The sequence below is a fragment of the Carassius gibelio genome, chromosome A4 (genome assembly GCF_023724105.1).
Source record: "Carassius gibelio isolate Cgi1373 ecotype wild population from Czech Republic chromosome A4, carGib1.2-hapl.c, whole genome shotgun sequence".
Taxonomy (NCBI): Eukaryota; Metazoa; Chordata; class Actinopteri; order Cypriniformes; family Cyprinidae; genus Carassius; species Carassius gibelio.
The window spans coordinates 2,252,004-2,277,286 of NC_068374.1; the positions used below are offsets into that span (position 1 = coordinate 2,252,004).

The following is a 25,283-nucleotide window of genomic DNA, read 5'->3' on the forward strand; positions in this document are numbered from 1 at the left end:
CTGAACTTGGAGAAGACGAAGGAAATTGTTGTTGACATCAGGAGAGCACACACTCAGCACGTTCCTCTGACCATCAACGGTGCGACTGTGGCGAGAGTGAGCAGCACCAACCAAGTTCTTGGGTGTGCACATCACAGAGGACTTCTTCTGGACTGAAAACAGCAGCACTGGCCAAGAAATCACAACACCGTCTCTTACTTCCTCCACAAACTGAAAAGAGCCAGAGCCCCCCCCCCCCCCCTCCCCCTAATGTACACCTTCTACAGAGCTGCATCACTGTAACATGGTATGGGGCCTGTAACGCGGCCTGCTGAAAGACTCTGCAGCTGAGAAGATCAGTGGTGTCTCTCTCCCCTCCCTCCAGGACATCTATGGAACCTGTCTCACTCGCAAAGCCCTCTGCATCACAGGTGATCCCACACACCTGTCACACAGCTTCAGTCTGCTGCCATCAGGGAGGAGACTGTGGAGTATCCAGGCCAGGACCAGCAGACTGAAGGACAGCTTCATCCACCAGGCTGTCAGGAAGCTGAACTCGTTCCTGACCTTGTCCCCCTCCCCTCTTTTGCCCCAGGCACCACTTAACTTCCCTTCTTCCCCCATTCGGAAATATTTTAGCTACATAAAGTATGATGTTGACCAAAAACAGGTACTTTGTTGGGAGTGGCGTGCAGCTGTTGTCCAAACTGAAAAACTATATTGGATGCGTTTACCAGTGTTACACCATAAAAGAAGGTTTCCAAATGGCAGAAAGAATAACATTTTGCAATAACATTTCACCTAACGAAAGACATGGTACCAAGTAACACTGTTACCAACTTGGGTTTTACAAACTTGTTCCAGTCACTCCACAAGCATTATGTTATAAAACCACGTACTTCCCAGAGCTGTGCAACAAATGCAAGGCACAAGTGGAAACGGAGGTATCACAAGTGTAACTTGTGGTACAGTCGAACAATAGAGCCCTAAGTAAATCTGACCATACACTTTATTGATTGAAGTCACTTTATGCAAAGCTAGCTCCCGAACAGCCAAAAACATTTACCAATTAACTGCAGTTTGTTACTAAAGAGAACATTTTTGAGAGAATAAAACCCATTTTGGCTTCTGACTTTCATGAAAATGTCAATGTTGCTTCAACATACATCAAACCTTTAACATTAAATCTCAATCAAATTTATGGTTTGTCTGGGTCATCACGTCCAACTCTTTATTTTCTTAATCATGCATGTTTCTTGATTACTCCTGGGTGTATATGACTTAGATATATTTCCATACCACAAAATACATGTAGCAGAACCTATAACAATGGACACATTATGCCATGGTAATGATATCTACCATCAAACCACCCACCCCTACTTTCGACGCGCATTTCTGAATCTATGTATGGACTCCGCTATTTCAAGAAATCCATATGATCATATTGGTGTGTTTAGACATGTACTTCAGACACAAGTATTGTTATTATTTGTATCTTAATGCCAAAATGTCTTATTTGTGTTACAGTTAGATTTGTATGGAAGATATCCAACCTCTCAGATGCCGAATCCTACCAGCAAATCTCCATTTTGCCAACCAGTAAAACCTGTCAACAGCAAGTCTTGTCTGGTAACCAAAGCAAATTTGACGAGCAGAAAGCAGGAGACAAAGTGATGGTAAAAATGAGCAGAATTGGTTTAATTTAGACTTCATCTAATCAGTACAAATCCAACAAGTGTTATTTTGTTACGAATACCCAACAATCATAAGATAGAAAGTAAATAATAAGTAAGTAATATAAAATATATAAAAACATAAAATTTAAGACAATTTAAGAATAACAAAATTATGGATAAATGATGAAAAGTCATAAATGTAACACATGATTAAATTATAAATCAAATGACAACTACATGAATGAATAATGATTATAAAAACTACATTTGTTTGTATGTTTTCAGATGGTTGCTCTCCTGAAGTAACACTTTCCCACAGGGTGCTGATGAGAATCCCTAAATGCATCACATTTCAATTACTGTGAATGTTGATTGCTTATTTCTTTGTTTTTATTTTGTATAGACATTCAATTCTTTGTGTATTCACTTGTGTTTTTGATGTGAGTGTGTGTGATGTATTATTTTCATCCAGATTACTATTTTCACTAAAATCCTTAGTTACTCTAGTAATGATTTTGTTTATGGAGTTATTTTGTGATGTGGATCCAAATATCTCAGTTTAAAAGGTATATATATATATATATATATATATTTCAGATGGCGACGCTGTTGGGGATTCTGTCTGGAGACAGATACCAATAAGGCAATTTCAGTTTTTCATTTCGGCTCTTGATGATGTTGGTTACTTCAATTAATTTCTTGCGGAAAGTCGTAGTGGCTTCAATGACTGGTTGCTCAGTGAAGTAGTTGTCTGGATACACACCTAAAAACAGCTGGGGGAAGATTTGGACAAAATAAGGAGTTTGCAGGAAACTGTTTTCTTTGTTTTGTGTTGCAAGTATATTAAAAGTAGTTCTGAATAATCAGTCATCAAACCTCTCCGTCCTGGAACTGACTGAGGGCCCAAACCCCTCCTACATGCCAACTGGCACGTCCACGGTCCGGCAGACTCTCCATGATGTACTTCATATCCACCTGGCCCTTCTGTGTGGGAGGAGGCTTCCTCATGGTGGAAGGACTGTTGGGGACCCAGGCAAACCAGTCAAACTGGAACACGGGACAGACACACAGATATAAGCCAATAGATACTAACCCAGGCAGAGTTCAGACTGATCCAGAAAAGAGTGCATCATCCCACCTGTCCGAAGTTAACAGCAGCATGTTGTGCTGAAGCTGTGAAAATCACAACAGTCAGGTACTCGACCAACTGCTCTCGAGTTTTCAGGAACTCTGGGAATTCTGGGAACATTGGTAACAGTTTGACTTATATGCAATGAAATGTGACTTTGTACGCCATGCAAACACAATGCATATGCCATCATAAGAACATGCAAACTTGTGTTAAATCAATCCTAAACTCACCACCATTCTGGGGACAGTTCTTCATACCAGAGAAACAAACATCTTGAACAAATGCCTGGATTTCCTCGTCCTCCTGAACAGACTCATCACTGCTGTAGTAGATCCTGACCACATCAGAAACGAAACTGGAGGAAGATCAAGAGCAACGATGAATCAGCAGATTAAAAATTAAATCCTGGCATCAAATGGTTTACTTGTTAATTCATTGTCATTAAATCTCACCAGTAACATTTGAACATCTTTTGTGTATTTTTTTTTTTTTTACAATATTTTTGTGTATTTTATCAGTTACCTTTTCACTGCCTCCCAGACCATCATGCCATCATCTCTGTAGTAGTAGTTGGGCAGCTCGTCCTTGTTGTCCACTCCTCGAGCTTTCACGGACTCAGGGAAGCACATGGACTTGTAGGTTAAAGTCTTCATGGCCTTATTAATCACTTCAACAACTGCAATCCCACCGGTGCCGTTAGCCTTCGAGGAAGAACACTAGTGATTATTTTTCTGTCTCAGATTACATTTTGTAAATGCTTGTTTAAAGAAGTGCAGTCAACTTGAAGCCAGAGCCTACAGCTAGTAGCGGTGGTGAGAATAAAATCAATGCAGCATATCATAATATTCAAGTCTAATGGTGTTTTGGTTTTGGCCTATTGTAACACCTCTACATATTAATATTTAATTTATGTCAGTACCATGTGAAACGTGAAAGTAATTAGTAAGCATTTCAAATTTTTATCTCTTAAAACTTATGTTAACTCCATCTCCCAGAATGCTGTGCTGGACTCGTTCATTATTTCCTGTTATCTTAATGTCTGGTCAGTGCATTTGATGCACAAGGAGGTAGGAAATATAGGAATATAGGAATATTAAATTAAAATTAAAAGATACCTTCTCAAAGACTCCAGATTCACTGATTAGTTTTTCACGAGCTGCAGTGTTGATGGCAACGGTGTAACGTACATGAGGTATCAGCAACTGTGAGGAGAAAATGAAGCATTTAAAAATAAGTCCGGAAGTAAGACACTGAAATGAGTGGCCTGGAGTGCTTTATTGCCTTCAGTGTTTGGCTTCATACCAAAATCATTGTAACACCTGCCTAGAGTGCCTAGTTGCTTTTATAGCAAGAGCAGTATAATAAAAGGACACCAATGTATTTTACAATGATTTGAACACACTTCATCCAAACAGAATTCAGAAGTAATTCAGAAACAGGAAAATGTATGTTGCATGTTATACCCTTGAGATACTTAGTCAATTTTATTAATGAAGGACACAAAAACCATGATTAGATCCTGGAAAAACAAGAACCTGTGTGTAATCTAGTACTGTAAACACATTAAATGGGTAAACACATGCTTTGTCTGGACATTAAATAATGGCATATACCAGTAAACTGAGTATCACAAAATCTTGTTGTGTGACTCAATTTAATAAACTCCTCACATAAATAAATGGGAAACTCCTAAAAAAGTAACTGTATCTATGCCTTTTTATCACTAATGTTTCACTGCATGTCATTAGCCATAAAGCCAAAAGAGTGTTAATAAATCTTCCTCTAAATCTCATAGCAATGAAAGCGTTGAAGGATGCTACCTTGTATATGGGATGGACTGCAGAGAGCTGTCTGTACATGGCGATGGTAAAAACCTCAGAGGTCAGATGTGTCCTCAGAAGGTGTGTGACCAGCTGGTGTACATTGAAGTCGGAGCATTTCACCCACATCTTGGCCAGCATCCAGTCGTACTGATCATCGCTTGGGAGAAAGACCTCTGCGGTGGTCTGACGTCTGAGCTGTTTCAGAGCAAAAGAGTGTATTTGGTAAAAACTCCAACGCTTAGTTCAAGCACCAACTTTTTTACTAGAGTATTTCTGCAGGCACCTGAATAGCAATTGGTAGAATTTCATTCTGGCTGTTCTTGTACAGCAGACAGAAGGGAGCAGCCAAATACTGCTGGGTATCTGGGTCTGTGGCGTTGGGTGGCACTCCCTCCAGTATTGCATAGTCTGCTATGTAGATGTTTCCTGCCTGTAGCAGAGCGATGTTTAGTGTTGGACACTAGAGAATTTCTATTCTATTCACATCCAGAATTGAACACTGCTACAGGTTTCTTTGTGGCACATCATCCAAACTCCATCCAGACAACATCCTGAACTCTGCTGCACACCTGCTCACTCACTGCTTGTCCTCAAAAAAAGCCACATTTTTATTTTTTTATAAATGTTTTGTTTTTCTTCTGACCTTCAATTCCTCCTGTAGTGTGAGACCTCTATCCAGGGATCTTTCCACCATCTCCTGTGTGACTGCAAAGTTGTCTGGAAGATTCATGCACTTACTGATCATCACAGGATTGCAGCCGTTCAAGAACTGATAGCCAAACATTAAGTCCTCGTTCCAGTTCTGCATCACATGTTCTGTCAAAGGGAATAATAAAGTCAGCTGCCGGTGAGTTTAAGAGTATGTGTGTCTCAGTCTGTTTACATTTACACTCACTCAATAGATGGCTTGTTTTAGTATTAGAGAAAAGTGAATAAAAATAAAGAACTAAGGAAGAAACCATTCAAACCTGACACAGTGTTCTTGATTTTCACAAATATTTTTCTGAAATCTTCAATATAGGTCCAAGAGGACTGGAACAATTTCATAAATTTATTAAGACCAAGATTGGCAATCCTGAAAGAGAAGATTGTAACAAGAACAAATCAACTGAATGCTCACAATGTCTGGTTGAGTTTCAGCTACACTTGATTCTCCATTTATTTGAAGATATTTCCTAGCAATAGTCACAGGAAATCAATAGCATGCATATCTGCTTGTGATACGTGCAAAGAGATGAACACAAACGGTGTAACCTACGCTTCAATGAAATTCAAAGAGAAGTCCACAGATTTTGCCGTTTCAAACTGAATGTCCAAAGGAAGTTCACTGCTTGTGTTGGCATCGATGCTCAGGGGGAAACCAGTGCGCCACTCCTTCCACCTTCAAGAAACAGCTAAATTAATCTCTCAGTTGTTTGGTGAATTATTTTAGGTGGTATGAAAAGATTTTATTCACCTACAACACAAGGCTTGGTATAGTGTTAATGTTGTGAGTTGTCACTCACCAAAGGTGAGAGGGGAAATGGTTAAAAATGATATACCACCTCTGACAGCATCGGGCCCTGCTGAAAAAAAAACAGCACATGCTGATCAGGTATGTTTTTATGCTGGAATGCCAGTTTATGCTGGTCCTTTTGCTGATTTATGCTGGTCCTTTTGCTGGTTTATGCTCATCCTTTTGCTGGTTTATGCTCGTCCTTTTGCTGGTTTATGCTCGTCCTTTTGCTGGTTTATCCCGATCCTTTGCTGGTTTGAGGACCAGCATAAGCCAGCAAAAAACCAGCAAAAGAACCAGCACAAACCACCAAAGGACCAGAATAAACCAGCAAAAGAACCAGCACATGACCAGCAAAGGACCAGCATAAACCATCAAAAGGAGCAGCATAAACCAGCAAAGGGCCAGAATAAACCAGCAAAGGACCAGCATAAAACAGCGAAAGGACCAGCATAAACCAGCAAAGGGCCAGAATAAACCAGCATCCCAGCGTCAAAACATACTTAAACAGCATATGCCGTTTTTTTCAGCAGGGGGGCGCTGGTGCGAGACCAAACAGTCTTTTGGCTGTGCACACAGAGGCAGCATGGCATGAAGGTGTAACAAATTAACAAATGATTAAATATCTGTGGAATGTTTACACCGAATAGTAACTGTGGCATCAAACCTGAACAGTTGTTGTCTGGATTCCAGCTCCATGTGCCTGATCTCTTTCATATTATCATCCTGAGGTAATCGGCCTAAATGTACATGCACAAATACATACATAATTATACACAAACAACAGTAGTTGAGACAGGCTTCATTCGGTCGAGATGGGACTCACCCTTGCCATCTCGAAGAACCACTTCCTGTTCATTGGCTATCCAGCGATAGCAGGGGAACTCAATGCCCTCTCCAGACGGAGTCGTCACATTGATGAATCTGCAGTACCACTGATCATTGAACAAGAATTTCCCCTTCTGAAGTTTCACCAGCACTATGTCTCCAAGGATCTCCTTCACGCTGACGTCGACAGATGCCACCTTTAACAACAGCTTCTGTTAGCCACAACTGAATCACACCGCTTGTGTGCAAACATTAACTGAAGAATCATGTCCAATGATTCCAAAACTACCACCCTAATTATCACTGGATTGGTGATATAAACATGCATTTAAACTTGATCATCTGACAGAGGGATTTAAATTACTGTTATTAAGCGGACGAGTGAGGAAGTCTGTGGAAGCATTGATTGGGAAAAACGGGCAGTGTTGGGGAATAAAGCAATAAGCCCCAAGAAGCCGTGGTTTACAGTGAATTTATAACAGCTAAGGGGCGCTGTTAGGAATAACGCAAAGCATTTATAAAAGTTATTCCATATATGTAGCGGGGTTACACTAAATAAAACAAAGCAAATAAACTGTAATGACATTAACAAAAAAAGTATATATCCATCAAACAATGTAACTATGGGGCATTGTTAGAAATTAGCAAAATAAACACGTTACGTTTATCTAAAGTCAGTTCTGTTTATTAGAATGATTGATGATCGAAAGACAGCAGCAAATATACTGGTTAATAAAATAGATTTAAATACAAGAGTGTTATTTAACATGTTTGCATCCTGATGCATGATGTCCTTCATTTTGAGGAATACTGAATCTGTTTTTGTGTGAATGAGATGAGGAAATACATGCTGACATTAGTCTAGAACTACAATATCATCCTGTTTGCACAGCGCACACAACGCATCGGAACTCACTCCTGATTCCTCTCAAACTACAGTATCATCCCGTTCACACAGCGCACACAACACATCTGAACTCACTCCTGATTCCTCTCGAACTACAGTATCATCCTGTTTGCGCAGCGCACACAACGCATCGGAACTCACTCCTGATTCCTCTCAAACTACAGTATCATCCCGTTCACACAGCGCACACAACACATCTGAACTCACTCCTGATTCCTCTCGAACTACAGTATCATCCCGTTCACACAGCGCACACAATGCATCTGAACTCACTCCTGATTCCTCTCAAACTACAGTATTATCCTGTTCACACAGCGCACACAACGTATCTGAACACATTCCTGATTCCTCTCGAACTACAGTACCATCCTGTTCACACAGCGCTCACAACGTATCTGAACTCACTCCTGATTCCTCTCAAACTACAGTATCATCCTGTTCACGCAGCGCACACAACACATCTGAACTCACTCCTGATTCCTCTCAAACTACAGTATCATCCCGTTCACACAGCGCACACAACACATCTGAACTCACTCCTGATTCCTCTCGAACTACAGTATTATCCCGTTCACACAGCGCACACAACGTATCTGAACACATTCCTGATTCCTCTCGAACTACAGTATCATCCTGTTCACACAGCGCTCACAACGTATCTGAACTCACTCCTGATTCCTCTCAAACTACAGTATCATCCCGTTCACGCAGCGCACACAACACATCTGAACTCACTCCTGATTCCTCTCAAACTACAGTATCATCCCGTTCACACAGCGCACACAACACATCTGAACTCACTCCTGATTCCTCTCGAACTACAGTATCATCCCGTTCACACAGCGCACACAACGCATCTGAACTCACTCCTGATTCCTCTCGAACTACAGTATCATCCTTTTCACACAGTGCTCACAGCGCATCTGAACTCACTCCTGATTCCTCTCAAACTACAGTATCATCCTGTTCACCCAGCACACACAACGCATCTGAACTCACTCCTGATTCCTCTCAAACTACAGTATTATCCTGTTCACACAGCGCACACAACGTATCTGAACACATTCCTGATTCCTCTCGAACTACAGTACCATCCTGTTCACACAGCGCTCACAACGTATCTGAACTCACTCCTGATTCCTCTCAAACTACAGTATCATCCTGTTCACGCAGCGCACACAACACATCTGAACTCACTCCTGATTCCTCTCAAACTACAGTATCAGTCTGTTCCCACAGCGCACACAACGTATCTGAACTCACTCCTGATTCCTCTCAAACTACAGTATCATCCTGTTCACGCAGCGCACACAACACATCTGAACTCACTCCTGATTCCTCTCAAACTACAGTATCAGTCTGTTCCCACAGCGCTCACAACGTATCTGAACTCACTCCTGATTCCTCTCGAACTACAGTATCATCCTGTTCACACAGCGCTCACAACACATCTGAACTCATTCCTGATTCCTCTCAACATGAGGACAGGAGAGCTGTCAATCAATACATGCAAAACAAAGTGACTGACATTACTTATTTGAAAAGAAATTATCTTGTACATTAAAAAAGTAATGTGTTATATAAAATTTCATGATTTGCTGACTGAGACTAATCACTTTTTTTGAGGAAAAAAAAGTCTTAAATGACAGCCATAATTAAATGAGAGTGATAAAACATATCTGATAAGGATTAGACATCAATAAATAAATGGAATAACTTCAAGTTTAAACACTGAACAACCTGTAGGCTACTGTTCAATACATAAAGCTGTTTCCACTGAATTTTTAAGGGGAAAACAATTCTTACCGATCCTCTTGCAAAGCTGTCAAAGAAGGATTTGTCCAGTAGAGTCTGGTCACTGCATCTCTCCGAGCCCACCAGCGTCAGGTAAATGTAATCATTCGTTCCAGCAAACTCCTGATTGCCAGTAGTGACAGACACCGTGTATGTGAACATCCTGCTCATATGTGAACACAAGTACAACAGACTAGTTAGTGATGATGTCCCGAACACGAATGAATCGTTCTATTTAAGCGGTTCTTTTTAGCGAACCGGAAGAACCAGTTCACCAATTCGGACTGAAACGTTTGAAACCGTTCGGGTCTCCAGTAAACTCTAATCCACAAATTACTTCAATTATTCAAATTTTAACGTGGCCGACACGCCCTCTGGTTGAAACCAATATCCCCGAGTAATTGATTAACTCAAACGGTAAGCTGAGTGAACTGCTTGAACCGGTTGATTCGGTTTTCGGATCTCAGTTACTCTCAACCGAAAACCGTTTCAAGAGGACGAAAAGCATCCTATCCAAGTATTTTATTAAACATCAAAAATGTTGATGATATAAATATATTATATTTTATTTAGTTCGTTTTTTAAAAGATGAATCTGTGCACTTTGTTCAGTTGAAGATTCGGTTAAAGGGCAAAGGGATTTGTCATGAATGTTGGACCATAATTAAAACTCTGTTTAATAAGAGATAATTTATTAAGTATATGTACTTTATAGTTAACGATGACACATTCACAAACTGAGTTTGTACTAAATGGAACATAAACACGAGGATTATGAATCGTAAGTTGATTATGGTTTCCCTTATGAAAATTTACCATGTCTTAATTATAGTAAAACTAACCATGGTTTTTTGGCATGTCAACTACCATTTGTATAACCACAGATTTACTACAAATACCATGGTTAATTTGTGGTTACCATGGTTTAACAATAGTAACCATGGTTTTTTGGTTTTATTTGTAAAACCATGGTTAATTTTTCATAAGGGTTCTGCGCAGATTTATTTACTTTATATGATAAAAATCCTCGTATGCACAACACTGCCTGTTACTGTATTTAGGTTCTTAGTTGCAAAGCTTAATTGTAAACTTTGATGTTTTAACTGAAGTCATGATTACTGATTTCCCGGGATGATCTTGATATCATTACGTCACCGCGAATGACGTCATGGGCACAAAAGAACCGATGAACCGGTTTTTTAACTGGTTCATTGAAACTAACTGTTCAAAAGAACCGGTTCAGGCAGGAGAACTGGCCTTCCCATCAATACAACACACTGTCTGTCTTCTCTCACAGCAGTTTTGTGGCTGTGGTCTCTCTGTATGATCTTTATTAAGAGATACACTGTACAATAAGGTGACCAGATTTCAAAATATGAAATCTCACTTGACATTATCTACAAATTTATAAACAGGAACAGTGTTTTTGTGTTTATTATTTTTATTTAATTGTTGTGAGTTCCATACATGAATATCATAATTGTATTTGAGGATCACACTTACCCTAGTTTTTATTTTTAATACAATTCACCAAAAATCACACGGAAAAATAGTAACTATCATAAATAGTCTGGGGTGTTAAAAGTCCACTCCCTGGTAAAAACATCACTAAACATGATTTATAATAATTAATATAACATAAGACTAATTAAAAAAAAAGTTTTGGAAATTTTTAACTTTTAATTAAAGAGAAAACGAGAAAATCCCGCACACAATCAACTTGCAAAAAAAACATCCAACGCCCATACGTCAATATCACATTAGCGTTGTCGGAGAAAAAAAAATGGAGCGCAAGTTTATGAAGCCTGGGGATGCTGTCCTAGACTTCTAGCAATAGATAAAGGACTCAAAAATAAATGGCGCTTTTTGGCAGTTGGTGCAAGAAACAGAGAGCCCTGGGCTTGTTTCTGCATTATTTGTTCGAGGAAGCTTCTGTATGCCGGCAGCGGTAAGAAAGTGCTTGCTCGCTATGATTTGTTGCGTTCCAGGCAACCCGTAACCCATGTTTTTCCAACCTTAAACCCGGGAAAGTGCACTGGAATGGCAGTCAAATCCGTGACTTCCCATCCGTGAACTCGTACTAGATCGATGTACTCTGGGTTTTGACGTCACAGCACGCGAAACAACAGTGACAGCCCCTACGGATGCAGTGTTTATGCAAGTGGTTTATGCATGTTGAAAATTACATTTTAGGACACTGTAACGTTGCAATAAAATTAATAATCTAGCTAAATTATTAGCTATACGTTTACCCGCTCCCCCCGCAAAATCCCGCGGGTAAACGTATAGCAGTTTTTCTTTTTTTTAATACATTGCATACACTGTTGAATATAAATTAAAAAAGAAAAGGAAAATAAACAAATGTTTAGTTTTATTTGCGTTTCATTAAAAGTATGAACATGAACAAAGAACAATTAGTAGATAGAAATACAGTAAAAAAGTAAGAAATGTAAAAATATATATATACATTTTTTTGCGCAGTGGATAAGACACACGTCTGTGGTGTGGGAGACCCGGGTTCGAATCCACTGTGAGACACCATTGTGTCCCTGAGCAAGACACTTAACCCCTAGTTGCTCCAGAGGTGTGCGACCTCTGACATATACAGCAACTGTAAGTCGCTTTGGATAAAAGCGTCAGCTAAATGAATAAATGTAATGTAAAAAAATATATATCCCTATAATAATTAGGCTATATAACCTAATGAATTATATAAAAATAATAAACCTGGATTTATTTCATGTTCAAAGGAAAAGTAGCTTATGGGGCCTGCGCAATTCCTTCAAACATTTAACAAAAATATCCTTATTCCTCAATAACAAAATAGACCAATTTTAAATATTTAGCTAATTAGCTGGAATGCAAAGTACATGGCGTGTTTGCTTAATCTTGGAAATTCGTCTTTTCCACCACTGGAGGACATCATCCGGTCTGCGTGCTTAAATGCTATTTTGGAATCGAATTACACGTAGCTGTCTATGGTGTCATCGCATCCTCCCATTCCGCAAAGTCTATTTTATTTTATTCTATTATAAATAAAGGTCTATTTGTTTCTAGTTATTTTATTTTGTTAGATATTTCCACTTTGAGGGAGTCCCGCAAATAATTTTATTTTCCCGTAACCCGCACACAATAATATCTTGCCGCCCGCATCCGCATTCACCCATCAATTATTGTCCCGCGCCGCAATTGGTGGCGCTGGGTCCCGTGGTACTCCTGCGGGAGTGCAGGTCTCTAGACGGGAGCAACTATTAGCTGACACACCGTTGTCTATGACTGACCATGTCTGCGATTAAAAAATACGTTTGTGGACATTAATACCAGAACATGATTTGTCATTCAGAATTTCGCAGCCACTGGTCACCCTGTGTAGAAAACTGGCAGAAGACAAAAAAAAAAAGCGTCAACTAGCCTGATGGTTTCAAATCAACATGCAAGTTATCCCAGAAAAAAAGTGATAATAGCCTGGATTTCACTTCTAATCTTCAGTTTAGCAGTTCAGTTCTTTAGCACTTTGAGCACTTAATTATTTAAGCACTTTAAGCACTTGTTATTGTTTAGAAGATAACACTTTATTTGACATAGTACTTTTAAATAAATGGTGCCAAACATAATTCTTGAAGAGATTCATGTCTATCTCAGTCTGTTTACCATTTTTTAAGTACTTTAAGCTCTTGTTACTGTATTTGTGTTATTATCGTCAATATTTTAATGAAGTCTGTGTTTGGAGTTTGGAGATCCCAGCAGAAACAGAGAAACAAACAGAGACATCATTAGCATAGCTGCTGATCTTAGCAAAGTAAAATTAATTAGTTTAACCCAAGCTAATGAATAAAAATGTGCATTTGTTCAGATACAACTGCAGTTACAATTTAAGAGATACATTATTTGAATGCCTGGTGAAAGAGATGTGTTTTTAATCTAGATTTAAACAGAGAGAGTGTGTCTGAACCCCGAACATTATCAGGAAGGCTATTCCAGAGTTTGGGAGCCAAATGTGAGAAAGCTCTACCTCCTTAAGTGGAATTTGCTATCTTAGGAACGACCAAAATTCAATTGAGCAGACACAACTTATTTCTAAAATTTTAGACATAAATGGAAGATTTGAAATAGGTCTATAATTTGCCAGTACACTAGGATCTAGTTTTGGTTTCTTAATAAGAGGCTTGATAACCGCCAGCTTGAATGGTTTTGGGACGTGACCTAAAGATAACGACGAGTTAATGATATTGAGAAGCGGTTCTTCGGCTACAGGTAACAGCTCTTTCAGTAATTTAGTGGGTACAGGATCTAATAAACATGTTGTTGGTTTAGATACAGTGATAAGTTTATTTATCTCTTCCTGTCCTATGGTTGTAAAGCACTGCAGTTTATCTTTGGGTGCGATGGATGAAACTGAAGTGTTAGATGCTGTAGAATCTACATTCGCTATTGTATTTCTAATGTTATCTATTTTATCAATGAAGAAATTCATAAAGTCATTACTATTTAACGTTGGTGGAATACTTGAATCAGATGGCGTTTGGTAATTTGTTAACTTAGCCACTGTGCTAAATAAAAACCTTGGATTGTTTTGGTTATTTTCTATGAGTTTGTGGATATGCTCTGCCCTAGCAGTTTTTAGAGCCTGTCTATAGCTGGACATACTGTTTTTCCATGCAATCCTAAAAACTTCTAAGTTAGTTTTTCTCCATTTGCGTTCAAGACTACGAGTTTCTGTCTTGAGAGAGTATTACTCTTATACCACACTTTAAAAAAAAAAAAGTTCCTTATCGCAAGCAAATTTGACAAGAGCAGAAAGCAGGAGACAAAGTGATGGTAAAATGAGCAAACTTTGTTTATTGAATAATCTTAGTATCTTTCAATGCTCAGACTTCCAGACAAATCCAACAAGTGTTATTTATTACGAAACCCCACAATCATAAGATCGAATGGAAACAATAAGTAATATAAAATATAGCACAATAAAATGACACAATTGAAGAATAATAAAATGATGAATATGCGGTGAAATGTCATAAACTGAACACATGATTAAATGATAAATCAAATGACAATTACATGAATGACTAATGATTATAAAAATTACATTTGTTGGTTTGCATATGATTGCTCTCTTGAAGTAACAAACACCCACAGGTTGATGATTAGATTCCCTAAATGCATCATATTTCATTTACTGTGAAACTAAATTGCATATTTCTTTTTTGTAATGACATCCGATTCTTGGTGTGTGTAATAGTTTGTATTATTTTCATCCAGATTACCATTATCACGAAAATACTTACAGTTACCGTAGTAATAATTTTGTTTATGAAGTTATTTTGTCATGTGGATCCGAATACCCCAGTTAAAAATATATAGAAATATATATATATTTCCCAGAGTTGTTCTCTCAGATGGCGACGCTGTTGGGGATTCTGTCTGGAGACAGATACCAATAAGGCAATTTCAGTTTTTCATTTCGGCTCTTGATGATGTTGGTTACTTCAATTAATTTCTTGCGGAAAGTTGTAGTGGCTTCAATGACTGGTTGCTCAGTGAAGTAGTTGTCTGGATACACACCTAAAAACAGCTGGGGGAAGATTTGGACAAAGTACAATGTTTTCTTTGTTTTGTGTTGTAAATGTATTAAAACTAGTTCTGAATAATCAGTCATCAAACCTCTCCGTCCTGGAACTGACTGAGGGCCCAGACTGCTCCTAGATGCCAACTGGCACGTCCACGGTCCGGCAGACTCTCCATGATGTACTTCATATCCACCTGGCCCTTCTGTGTGGGAGGAGGCTTCCTCATGGTGGAAGGACTGTTGGGGACCCAGGCAAACCAGTCAAACTAGAACACAGGACAGACACACAGATATCAGCCAACAGATACTAACCCAGGCAGAGTTCAGATTGATCCAGAAAAGAGTGCATCATCCCACCTGTCCGAAATTAACAGCAGCATGTTGTGCTGAAGCTGTGAAAATCACAACAGTCAGGTACTCGACCAACTGCTCACGAGTTTTCAGGAACTCTGGAAATTCTGTGAATATTGGTAACAGTTTGACTTATATGCAATGAAATTTTACATTTTGTACGCCATGCAAACACAATACATATGCCATCACAAGAACATACAAACTTGTGTTAAATAAATTCTGGGTAACACTTTAGAATAAGGTTCCATTAGTTAATGTTAGTTAATGAAAATACAGTTATTCATTGTTAGTTCATGGTAATTCACAGTGCATTAACTAATGTTAACAAGCACAACTTTTGATTTAAATAATGCATTAGTAAATGTTGAAATTAACATGAACTAAGACTTATAAATGCTGTAGAATGATTGTTCTTGCTTAGTTCATGTTAACGAAAGTAGTTAACTAACATTAACTAATGTAACCTTATTCTAAAGTGTTACCAAATTCTGTACTCACCACCATTCTGGGGACAGTTCTTCATACCAGAGAAACAAACATCTTGAACAAATGCCTGGATTTCCTCGTCCTCCTGAACAGACTCATCACTGCTGTAGTAGATCCTGACCACATCAGAAACGAAACTGGAGGAAGATCAAGAGCAACGATGAATCAGCAGATTCAAAAATAAATCCTGGCATCAAATGGTTTACTCGTTTCTTTATTGTCATTAAATCTCACCTTCAGCATTTGAACATCTGTAATTGTTTGTGTATTTTATCAGTTACCTTCTCACTGCCTCCCAGACCATCATGCCATCATCTCTGTAGTAGTAGTTGGGCAGCTCGTCCTTGTTGTCCACTCCTCGAGCTTTCACGGACTCAGGGAAGCACATGGACTTGTAGGTTAAAGTCTTCATGGCCTTATTAATCACTTCAACAACTGCAATCCCACCAGTGCCGTTAGCCTTCGAGGTAGAACACTAGTGATTATTTTTCTGTCTCAGATTACATTTTGTAAATGCTTGTTTAAAGAAGTGCAGTCAACTTGAAGCCAGAGCCTACAGCTAGTAGCGGTGGTGAGAATAAAATCAATGCAGCATATCATAATATTCAAGTCTAATGGTGTTTTGGTTTTGGCCTATTGTAACACCTCTACATATTAATATTTAATTTATGTCAGTACCATGTGAAACGTGAAAGTAATTAGTAAGCAGGTCATATTATTATCTCTAAAACCATATGATAACTCCCATCTCCCAGAATGCTTTACTTGTACTGGACTTGTTCACGATTGCCTGTTTTCTTCATGTCTGGTCAGTGCATTTGATGCACAAGGAGGTAGGAAATATAGATCAGGGTGTCTTTATGCTTTGGAATAGGGATGCTCATATTGACCGTTTAACCGTTAACCGTGAGTAAAAATTTTGACCGATTAATACTATCAGTTAAACGGTTTAAACGTTTTTTTTTTTTTTTAGGTTATTTTTGTTTAGTTTGCTGCATGGTTTAGAAAATAGAATAGCCTAGGCTACTATATAGCTTATTTATTAACTCACTCAACCACACCCGTGACACATGCCTGCAGATTTTTTTTTTCTGAGCAAGGGAAGCAAAATGAAGCGAGCGAAAAGAAGCACTGTGTCGGATTATTTTAACAGAAAGGGCGACGAAGTTACCTGTAAATTATGCGGCGCCGTATTAAAATACAGCAGTAGCACAAGTACCATTTACGAAGCAAACACCCACAAGCTTCGAGTGATGAAGGGCAACAAACTCTGCCATCCATGTTATCAGGGAGAAGATGCGATGCACGGCGATCTGAGGAGATAACGCAATGATTATCCAGAAGCAGAGGTTGACATCTACATGAGAGACGATCCTCCTTCTCTGGATATTAATCCTCTTGACTGGTGGAAAGCAAATGAAAGGCGCTTCCCGAAGCTGGCCACTCTAGCGAGACGTTACCTGTGTATTCCCGAAACATCTGTCCCATTGGAGAGGGTGTTTTCTGCCGAGGGTCTAACTGTCAACAGGTTGCGCTCCAGACTGACCCCACATCATGTTGATATGTTGCTTTTTTACATAAAAATTAGACAAGGTTTTGAGGTAGGGCTGCTATTTTTATTTAACGAAAAATCTTAATCTAACGGGAAAAAATCCGGTTTGAAAGCTTCGTTCAAACGGATTCAGTGTTTTCTTTTTGTCAACTTAACTTGTTAATTATTTAAGTTAAAAATATATATATTTAGTGTAGGCCTATTTTGTATTTAATTTGTATTATTTTATTCTATTTTTCTCTCACTGTCAGAAATGCTGCAGGTGCGTGGAAATTTAAACGGAATCCAGGTTTTGTTCATGTTTTGTTGTTGATCTGTTCTGTATGCTGCTGTTTGCACTTTGCACGTTAAAATAAACCCTTTGATGAAAAAAAAAATTGTTTGTATTTTTTTAAAGGGTCACAGATACGCGTCAATTTTTTTACATTTAATGCCAATTCAATATTATAATCTTATCAGTTAACGGTTAATAATCGATTAACGAGCGGCGGTTGTCGGTTGGGAAAATTAATCGAAATGAGCATCCCTACTTTGGAATCAGCAAAGTGTTTGCTTTTGGAGGCAAGAAATATATTCTTATTTCTGAGCTCTCAGGTGGAATCATGTTCTTGAATAACATTAACTTTGGGTACAGTATTGTGTCTTACAATAATATTGTATCGTGGCTTCTCTGGTGACTCTCGTCCCTAACAGTTAGATGACTGAATATCTGAGTCTGATATTTAAAACTCTATGCATCTCCAGACCTTGAAGTCATGTGAACGAAGCAGATAAACAAAGAGAAAAGCTGTGGTTCCTAACATGCTAGTGTTAATGCAGGGTTAAAGATACCTTCTCAAAGACCCCAGATTCACCGATGAGATTTTCACGAGCTGCAGTGTTGATGGCAACGGTGTAACGTACATGAGGTATCAGCAACTGTGAGGAGAAAATGAAGCATTTAAAAATAAGTCCGGAAGTAAGACACTGAAATGAGTGGCCTGGAGTGCTTTATTGCCTTCAGTGTTTGGCTTCATACCAAAATCATTGTAACACCTGCCTAGAGTGCCTAGTTGCTTTTATAGCAAGAGCAGTATAATAAAGGACACCATTGTATTTTACAATGATTTGAACACACTTCATCCAAACAGAATTCAGAAGTTATTCAGAAACAGGAAAATACGGGTGCTGGTCATATAATTAGAATATCATCAAAAAGTTGATTTCACTAATTCCATTCAAAAAGTGAATCTTGTATATTATATTCCTTCATTAGACACAGACTGATATATTTCAAATATTTATTTCTTTTAATTTTGATGATTATAACTGACAGCTAAGGAGCACTCCCAAATTCAGTATCTCAGAAAATTAGAATATTGTGAAAAGGTTCAATATTGAAGACGCCTGGTGCCAGACTCTAATCAGCTAATTAACTCAAAACACCGGCAAAGGCTTTTAAATGGTCTCTCAGTCTAGTTCTGTAGGCTACACAATCATATGGAAGACTGTTGACTTGACGACCATTGACACCTTGCACAAAGAGGGCAAGACACAAAAGGTCACTGCAAAAGAGGCTGGCTGTTAACAAAGCTCTGACACCAAGCACATTAATAGAGAGGCGAAGGGAAGGAAAAGATGTGGTAGAAAAAAAAAGTGTACAAGCAAAAGGTATAACCGCACCCTGGAGAGGATTGTGAAACAAAACCCATTTAAAAATGTGGGGGAGATTCACAAAGAGTGGACTGCAGCTGGAGTCAGTGCTTCAAGAACCATTACAGAAAGACATATGCAAGACATGGGTTTCAGCTGTCGCACTCCTGTCAAGCCACTCTTGAACAATAGACAGCATCAGAAGCATCTCGCTTCAAAAAGGTCAATTTAAATTGAAAGTCAATTTAGCATTTCCTTTGAATATCAGGGTCCCAGAGTCTGGAGGAAGAGAGGAGAGTCACATAATCCACGTTGCTTGAGGTCCAGTGTAAAGTTTCCACAGTCAGTGATGGTTTGGGGTGCCATGTCATCTGCTGGTGTTGCTCCACTGTGTTTTCTGAGGTCAAAAGTCAACACAGCTGTATACCAGGAAGTTTTAGAGCACTTCATGCTTCCTGCTGCTGACCAACTTTATGGAGATGCAGATTTCATTTTCCAACAGAACTTGGCACCTGCACACAGTGCCAAAGTTACCAGTACCTGGTTTAAGGACCATGGTATCCCTGTTCTTAATTGGCCAGCAAACTCGCCTGACCTGTGGTCCTAAATCTATGGGGTATTGTGAAGAGGAAGATGCGATATGCCAGACCCAACAATGCAGAAGAGCTGAAGGCCACTATCAGAGCAACCTGTGCTCTCATAACACCTGAGCAGTGCCACAGACTGATCGACTCCATGCCATGCCGCATTGCTGCAGTCATTCAGACAAAAGGAGCCACAACTAAGTTTTGACTGCTGTACATGCTCATACTTTTCAGTTGGCCAAGATTTCTAACAATCCTTTCTTTGTATTGGTCGTAAGTTATATTCCAATTTTCTGAGATAACAAATTTGTGATTTTCTATAGTTGTCAGTTAGAATCATCAAAATGAAAAGAAATAAACATTTGAAATATATCAGTCTGTGTTTAATGAATTCATATAATATACAAGTTTGACTTTTAATGGAATTAGTGAAATAAATCAACTTTTTGATTATATTCTAATTATATGACCAGCACCTGTATAGGTTGCATGTTATACCCTGGAGATACTTAGTCAATTTGTTAATGAAGGACACAAAAAACATGATTGGATTCTGGAAAAACAAGAACATGTGTGTAATCTAGAACTGTAAACACACAGGCACTAAATGGGTTAGAGCATGCTTTTTCTGGACATTAAATAATGGCATATACCAGTAAACTGAGTATCACAAAATCTTGTGCGATTAATTTTAATAATCTCCTCCCATAAATAAATGGGAAACTCCTAAAAAAGTAACTACATTCAAGGCTTTTTTTCACTGCATGTCTTTAGTAAATTCTGACAAAAAAATATTTTAACGCCAAAAGAGTGTTAATAAATCTTCTTCTAAATCTCATATCAATGAAAGCGTTGAAGGATGCTACCTTGTATATGGGATGGACTGCAGAGAGCTGTCTGTACATGGCGATGGTAAAAACCTCAGAGGTCAGATGTGTCCTCAGAAGGTGTGTGACCAGCTGGTGTACATTGAAGTCGGAGCATTTCACCCACATCTTGGCCAGCATCCAGTCGTACTGATCATCGCTTGGGAGAAAGACCTCTGCAGTGGTCTGACGTCTGAGCTGTTTCAGAGAGAAAAGAGTGTATTTGGTAAAAACTCCAACACTTAGTTCAAGCACCAATTTTTTTTACTAGAGTATTTCTGCAGGCACCTGAATAGCAATCGGTAGAATTTCATTCTGTCTGTTCTTGTACAGCAGACAGAAGGGAGCAGCCAAATACTGCTGGGTATCTGGGTCTGTGGCGTTGGGTGGCACTCCCTCCAGTATTGCATAGTCTGCTATGTAGATGTTTCCTGCCTGTAACACAGAGGCATTTAGTATTGGACACTAGAGAATTTCTATTCTATTCACATCCAGAATTGAACACTGCTTCAGGTTTCTTTGTGGCACATCATCCAAACTCCATCCAGACAACATCCTGAACTCTGCTGCACACCTGCTCACTCACTGCTTGTCCTCAAAAAGACACATTTTTATAAATGTTGTTTTTAGAGCTGGAACAACTGATCGATTTAATCGATTAAAATAGTTGTCAAATAATTTAGTCATTGATTGGTTTCTAAATAACTTATTTGCTGTAAGCGGCTCATTTCGTGCATATTTTAAATCTGCGGTGACCAAAGTGTGGCAGTACTCAGCCAGTACAGCAGGAGAAGTAGCGAATAGCCAATAACTGGCCTCGTTTTATGCCACATGATTCCCACACAGCTTAAAGTATTACGGCACCGTGCCGGATCTCCGGCGTGTGGCCGTGAGGAAAAAAAAATTATAATAATATTTGAGTGTCTCCTGTTTCAGTTCGCTCTGGATTGTTACCTTCGCACACGGATTATCATCACCTCACTCAGATCTACCACCACCGTTATCATTACCAGCGCACTCAACTCACCTACTCACCAGTCTGTGCTGCCCTCGAAGTTCCTGCGTCACTCTCCAACCTTCCATAATCACATAATTTAATTTATAACTCTTTTTACTTGCTTTTGCCTCCTTTCTCACTTACCTAGCGTTACAGAACGATCTGACCATTATGGAGGCAGCGAGTAGTCAACATTACACCCTCGAAGAGTTTCTCAGCACCAGTGTTCGGAGGATGGACTTCCAGAAGGGGAGTCTTAACGACTGGTTGCGCGGTTCAAGCCTTGGTGACGCAGGTGTCCGAGCTCACTCAACAGTTCCAGCTACTACGAGCTCCCACTGCGCCGCCCACACCGCCTGTCCTCCCAGTACCATTGGAGACCCCCTCCCAGCCGGAACCACGTACGAGTTGACTCGGGTGAGCCCAACTTCTGTAGAGCATTTCTAACCTGCTGTGACATGCACTTTTCCCTACATCCCAGAACCTTTGCTAACGAAAGGGCCAAGGTGGCCTTCGTGTTGACGCTACTCTCTGGGAGGGCGGCATTATGGGGGACAGCGGTGTGGGAGAACCAGGATCCATGCTGCGCCTTGTTTCAGGCACTCTCCGCCGAGATGAGACGATTCTTCGGTCGGGCCGTCGCAGGACGGGAGGCGGCCAGGAGGCTGGCAGAGTTACACCAGCACGAGAGATCCTATAGAAGCCAAATGTGGTGTCAGTGTATTTTAGATATTGGGTGTTGTTTCTTGTTTGTACAGCGGGTGTCACTCTAATGTTACCTGAGGTCAAAGTTATAAAGGAAGTATCAAACTGCCAAAGGGAGGGGGGTTTGACCCGGAAGGGCAAAAAGGTTTTGACCGCTTGTGGCACATAGGCGCTAGAAAACTGATTGTTGACTGTGTGTATATGTATACCGAAATGATTTACCATTGAAACTGGATGAATGGATATTTACCTCTGCACGATAAAGCAAATAAAAGAATAATCAGCAATACAACAAAGCCTATATATTCTCAAGACCAAATCCATAAGGTAACAGAACAACAAGGACACAGCGTGTCAGCCAGGCATAGCCGGGCGAAACTACCCCAGCTGTCAGTATTAGACTGAGCGGCTACAGATCCGTCTCGGACTATTCAATCGAGTTCCGGACCCTGGCGGTGGAGTGTCATTGGAATGAGGAGGCGCAGTGGGACATGTTCCTGCATGGGCTGGCTGACTGCGTCCAGAAGGAGATCTACGCCCTGGATCTCCCCACGTCCCTCAACAGACTTATCGAGCTGGCCTTGCGGGTCGACGCACGTCTGACACGGATGGAGAGGAGGAGCTTACCCAGCTCCAGATCCAGGGGACCGGCAGATGTGCGATTCAGCGGCGGGGACATGGCCAGCCCCTCCTTCGATCACGAGCCTATGCAGGTAGGGCGAGCTCTGCTTTCCCGGGAGGAGAAGGAGAGGCGGAGATCCCTTGGCCTGTGCCTATACTGTGGGGGAGCCGGACATCAAGCCCATAGCTGTCCGGTAAAGGGGCCAGGCCCGGTATCCTCTACACTCCTCCCGGTAAGACTGAGGTGGTCAGCACAGACCCACCACTGTCAAGCACTACTGGACTCAGGGGCAGAGGGTAATTTCATGGACAGCACATTGACACAAACTCCACATTCCCCTCAGACCCCTTCCGCACCACATCACTGTTCACGCCCTCAATGGACAGCAACTCCCTGCCATCTCACACATCACTGAAGACATCACACTCATAACATCTGGCAATCACTCCGAGACTATTTCCTTTCACATCCTTGACTCTCCCCTGGCACCCATTGTCTTTGGGCACCCCTTGGCTCCTCCTCCATAACCCCAAAATAGACTGGTCCTCAAATTCCATTCTGTCCTGGTGTAAAAAGTGTCATGAGTCTTGTTTAGTGTCTGCCTGTCCGTCTGTGTCTATGTCTGTGTTACAGGAGGAGACAGTGGATTTGTCTAACGTGCCTGCAGAGTACCTCCATCTGAAGGAAGTGTTCAGTAAGACTCGTTCTGCTTCTCTTCCTCCGCATCGTCCCTACGACTGTGCCATAGATTTATTGTCAGGTAAGTCTCCGCCTCAAGGCAAATTATATTCACTTTCTGTTCCAGAAAGGGAGGCTATGGAGAAATATATTTTTGATTCTCTAGCTTTGAAGTTCATCCGCCCTTCCTCTTCTCCTGCGGGGGCAGGGTTCTTTTTTGTGGGAAAGAAGGACGAATCACTGCGACCTTGTATTGATTACCGGGGACTGAACAACATCACGGTAAAGAATACTTATCCTTTGCCGTTGATGTCTTCGGCCTTCGAGAGGTTGCAGGGAGCGTCAATTTTCACAAAACTGGACTTACGCAATGCGTATCATTTGGTTCGGATCAGGGAGGGGGATGAATGGAAGACCGCTTTTAACACCCCCAGAGGGCACTTTGAAAATTTGGTTATGCCCTGCGGGCTTTCCAACTCCCCAGCGGTCTTCCAGGCACTCGTCAACGACGTGCTGCGAGATATGATTGATCAGTTCATTTATGTCTACCTGGACAACATATTGATTTTTTCTTCTTCTCTCCAGGAACACGTGCAGCACGTCCGACGAGTGCTTCAGAGGTTGCTAGAGAATTGGCTTTTTGTCAAGGCGGAGAAATGCGAGTTTCATGCACAGTCAATTCCATTTCTGAGGTATATCATGTCAACTGAGGCAATAAGCATGGATCCCGATAAAGTTAAGGCTGTGGTAGAGTGGCCAAGTCCAGATTCCCGTAAGGCCCTACAGAGGTTTCTGGGGTTCGCTAACTTCTACCGGCATTTTATTCGCAACTTCAGCCAACTAGCCGCACCTCCGCCAAGACTGCGTTCAGGTGGTCAGACACAGCTGAGGCTGTGTTTGCCAAACTGAAGAACCGTTTCAATTCAGCCCCTATTCTAATTACCCCTGACCCTACACGTCAGTTCGTGGTGGAGGTCGATGCATCGGAGGTGGGGGTAGGAACCGTTTTATCACAACGTTCTCCCTTAGACAACAAGGTCCATCCTTGCGCGTATTTTTCATATCGTTTATCTCCTGCAGAACGAAATTACGATATTGGTAACCGAGAATTGTCGGCAGTTAAGATGGCATTGGAGGAATGGCGACATTGACTAGAAGGATCGGAGGTTCTTTTTATAGTATGGACTGACCACAAGGATTTAGAGTACATTAGCACCGCCAAAAGGTTGAACTCCAGGCAGGCTCGATGGGTACTTTTTTTCAGACGTTTTGACTTTACTATATCGTACCACCTGTGTTCCAAAAATATCAAACCCGATTCTTTGTCACGTATTCTTTACCATTCCGAATGCCCGTCCACTCCTGACTGTATTTTTCCTGAGACATTAGTGGTCTCCACTCTCACATGGGAGATCGAATCGAAGGTCAGAACGGCCTTAGAAGGGGTAAGGCCTCCGCCCGGGTGCCCACCGAACCGCTTATTTGTGCCGGAGGGATTAAGGTCCAACGTTTCCAGTGGGGACATTGCTCTAATGTAGTACTAGATTTTTAGTCAAGCAACGATTCTGGTGGCCACTTATGGCTCGCGACATTCACAGTTTT

At 40.5% G+C, this 25,283-nt stretch overlaps 1 protein-coding gene across 10 annotated transcripts in view; it reads right to left on the bottom strand.

Moving 5' to 3' along the window:
• Nucleotides 1-1,653: 1,653 nt before the first annotated feature.
• LOC127967689 (polyunsaturated fatty acid 5-lipoxygenase) overlaps nucleotides 1,654-25,283 on the bottom strand; it is a 105,670-nt gene continuing 82,040 nt past the window's right edge. For 2 of the 10 annotated variants that reach the window (XM_052568345.1, XM_052568341.1), the window contains exons 2-14: nucleotides 6,935-7,133; nucleotides 6,776-6,848; nucleotides 5,872-5,994; nucleotides 5,582-5,688; nucleotides 5,257-5,429; nucleotides 4,897-5,043; nucleotides 4,611-4,808; nucleotides 3,906-3,992; nucleotides 3,313-3,491; nucleotides 3,021-3,145; nucleotides 2,797-2,897; nucleotides 2,535-2,705; nucleotides 1,654-2,431 (exon numbers count right to left, since the gene is read on the bottom strand). In XM_052568345.1, the coding sequence (XP_052424305.1) occupies nucleotides 2,252-2,431; nucleotides 2,535-2,705; nucleotides 2,797-2,897; nucleotides 3,021-3,145; nucleotides 3,313-3,491; nucleotides 3,906-3,992; nucleotides 4,611-4,808; nucleotides 4,897-5,043; nucleotides 5,257-5,429; nucleotides 5,582-5,688; nucleotides 5,872-5,994; nucleotides 6,776-6,848; nucleotides 6,935-7,133 (1,863 nt within the window). In that variant the 3' untranslated portion in view covers nucleotides 1,654-2,251. Of the gene's footprint in view, nucleotides 2,432-2,534; nucleotides 2,706-2,796; nucleotides 2,898-3,020; nucleotides 3,146-3,312; nucleotides 3,492-3,905; nucleotides 3,993-4,610; nucleotides 4,809-4,896; nucleotides 5,044-5,256; nucleotides 5,430-5,581; nucleotides 5,689-5,871; nucleotides 5,995-6,775; nucleotides 6,849-6,934; nucleotides 7,134-9,649; nucleotides 9,846-14,455; nucleotides 15,212-15,300; nucleotides 15,472-15,562; nucleotides 15,664-16,057; nucleotides 16,183-16,326; nucleotides 16,506-18,428; nucleotides 18,516-20,679; nucleotides 20,878-20,967; nucleotides 21,115-25,283 lie in introns of those variants that run through there. The other 8 variants (XM_052568360.1, XM_052568353.1, XM_052568383.1 and 5 more) reach the window with 6 other exon arrangements.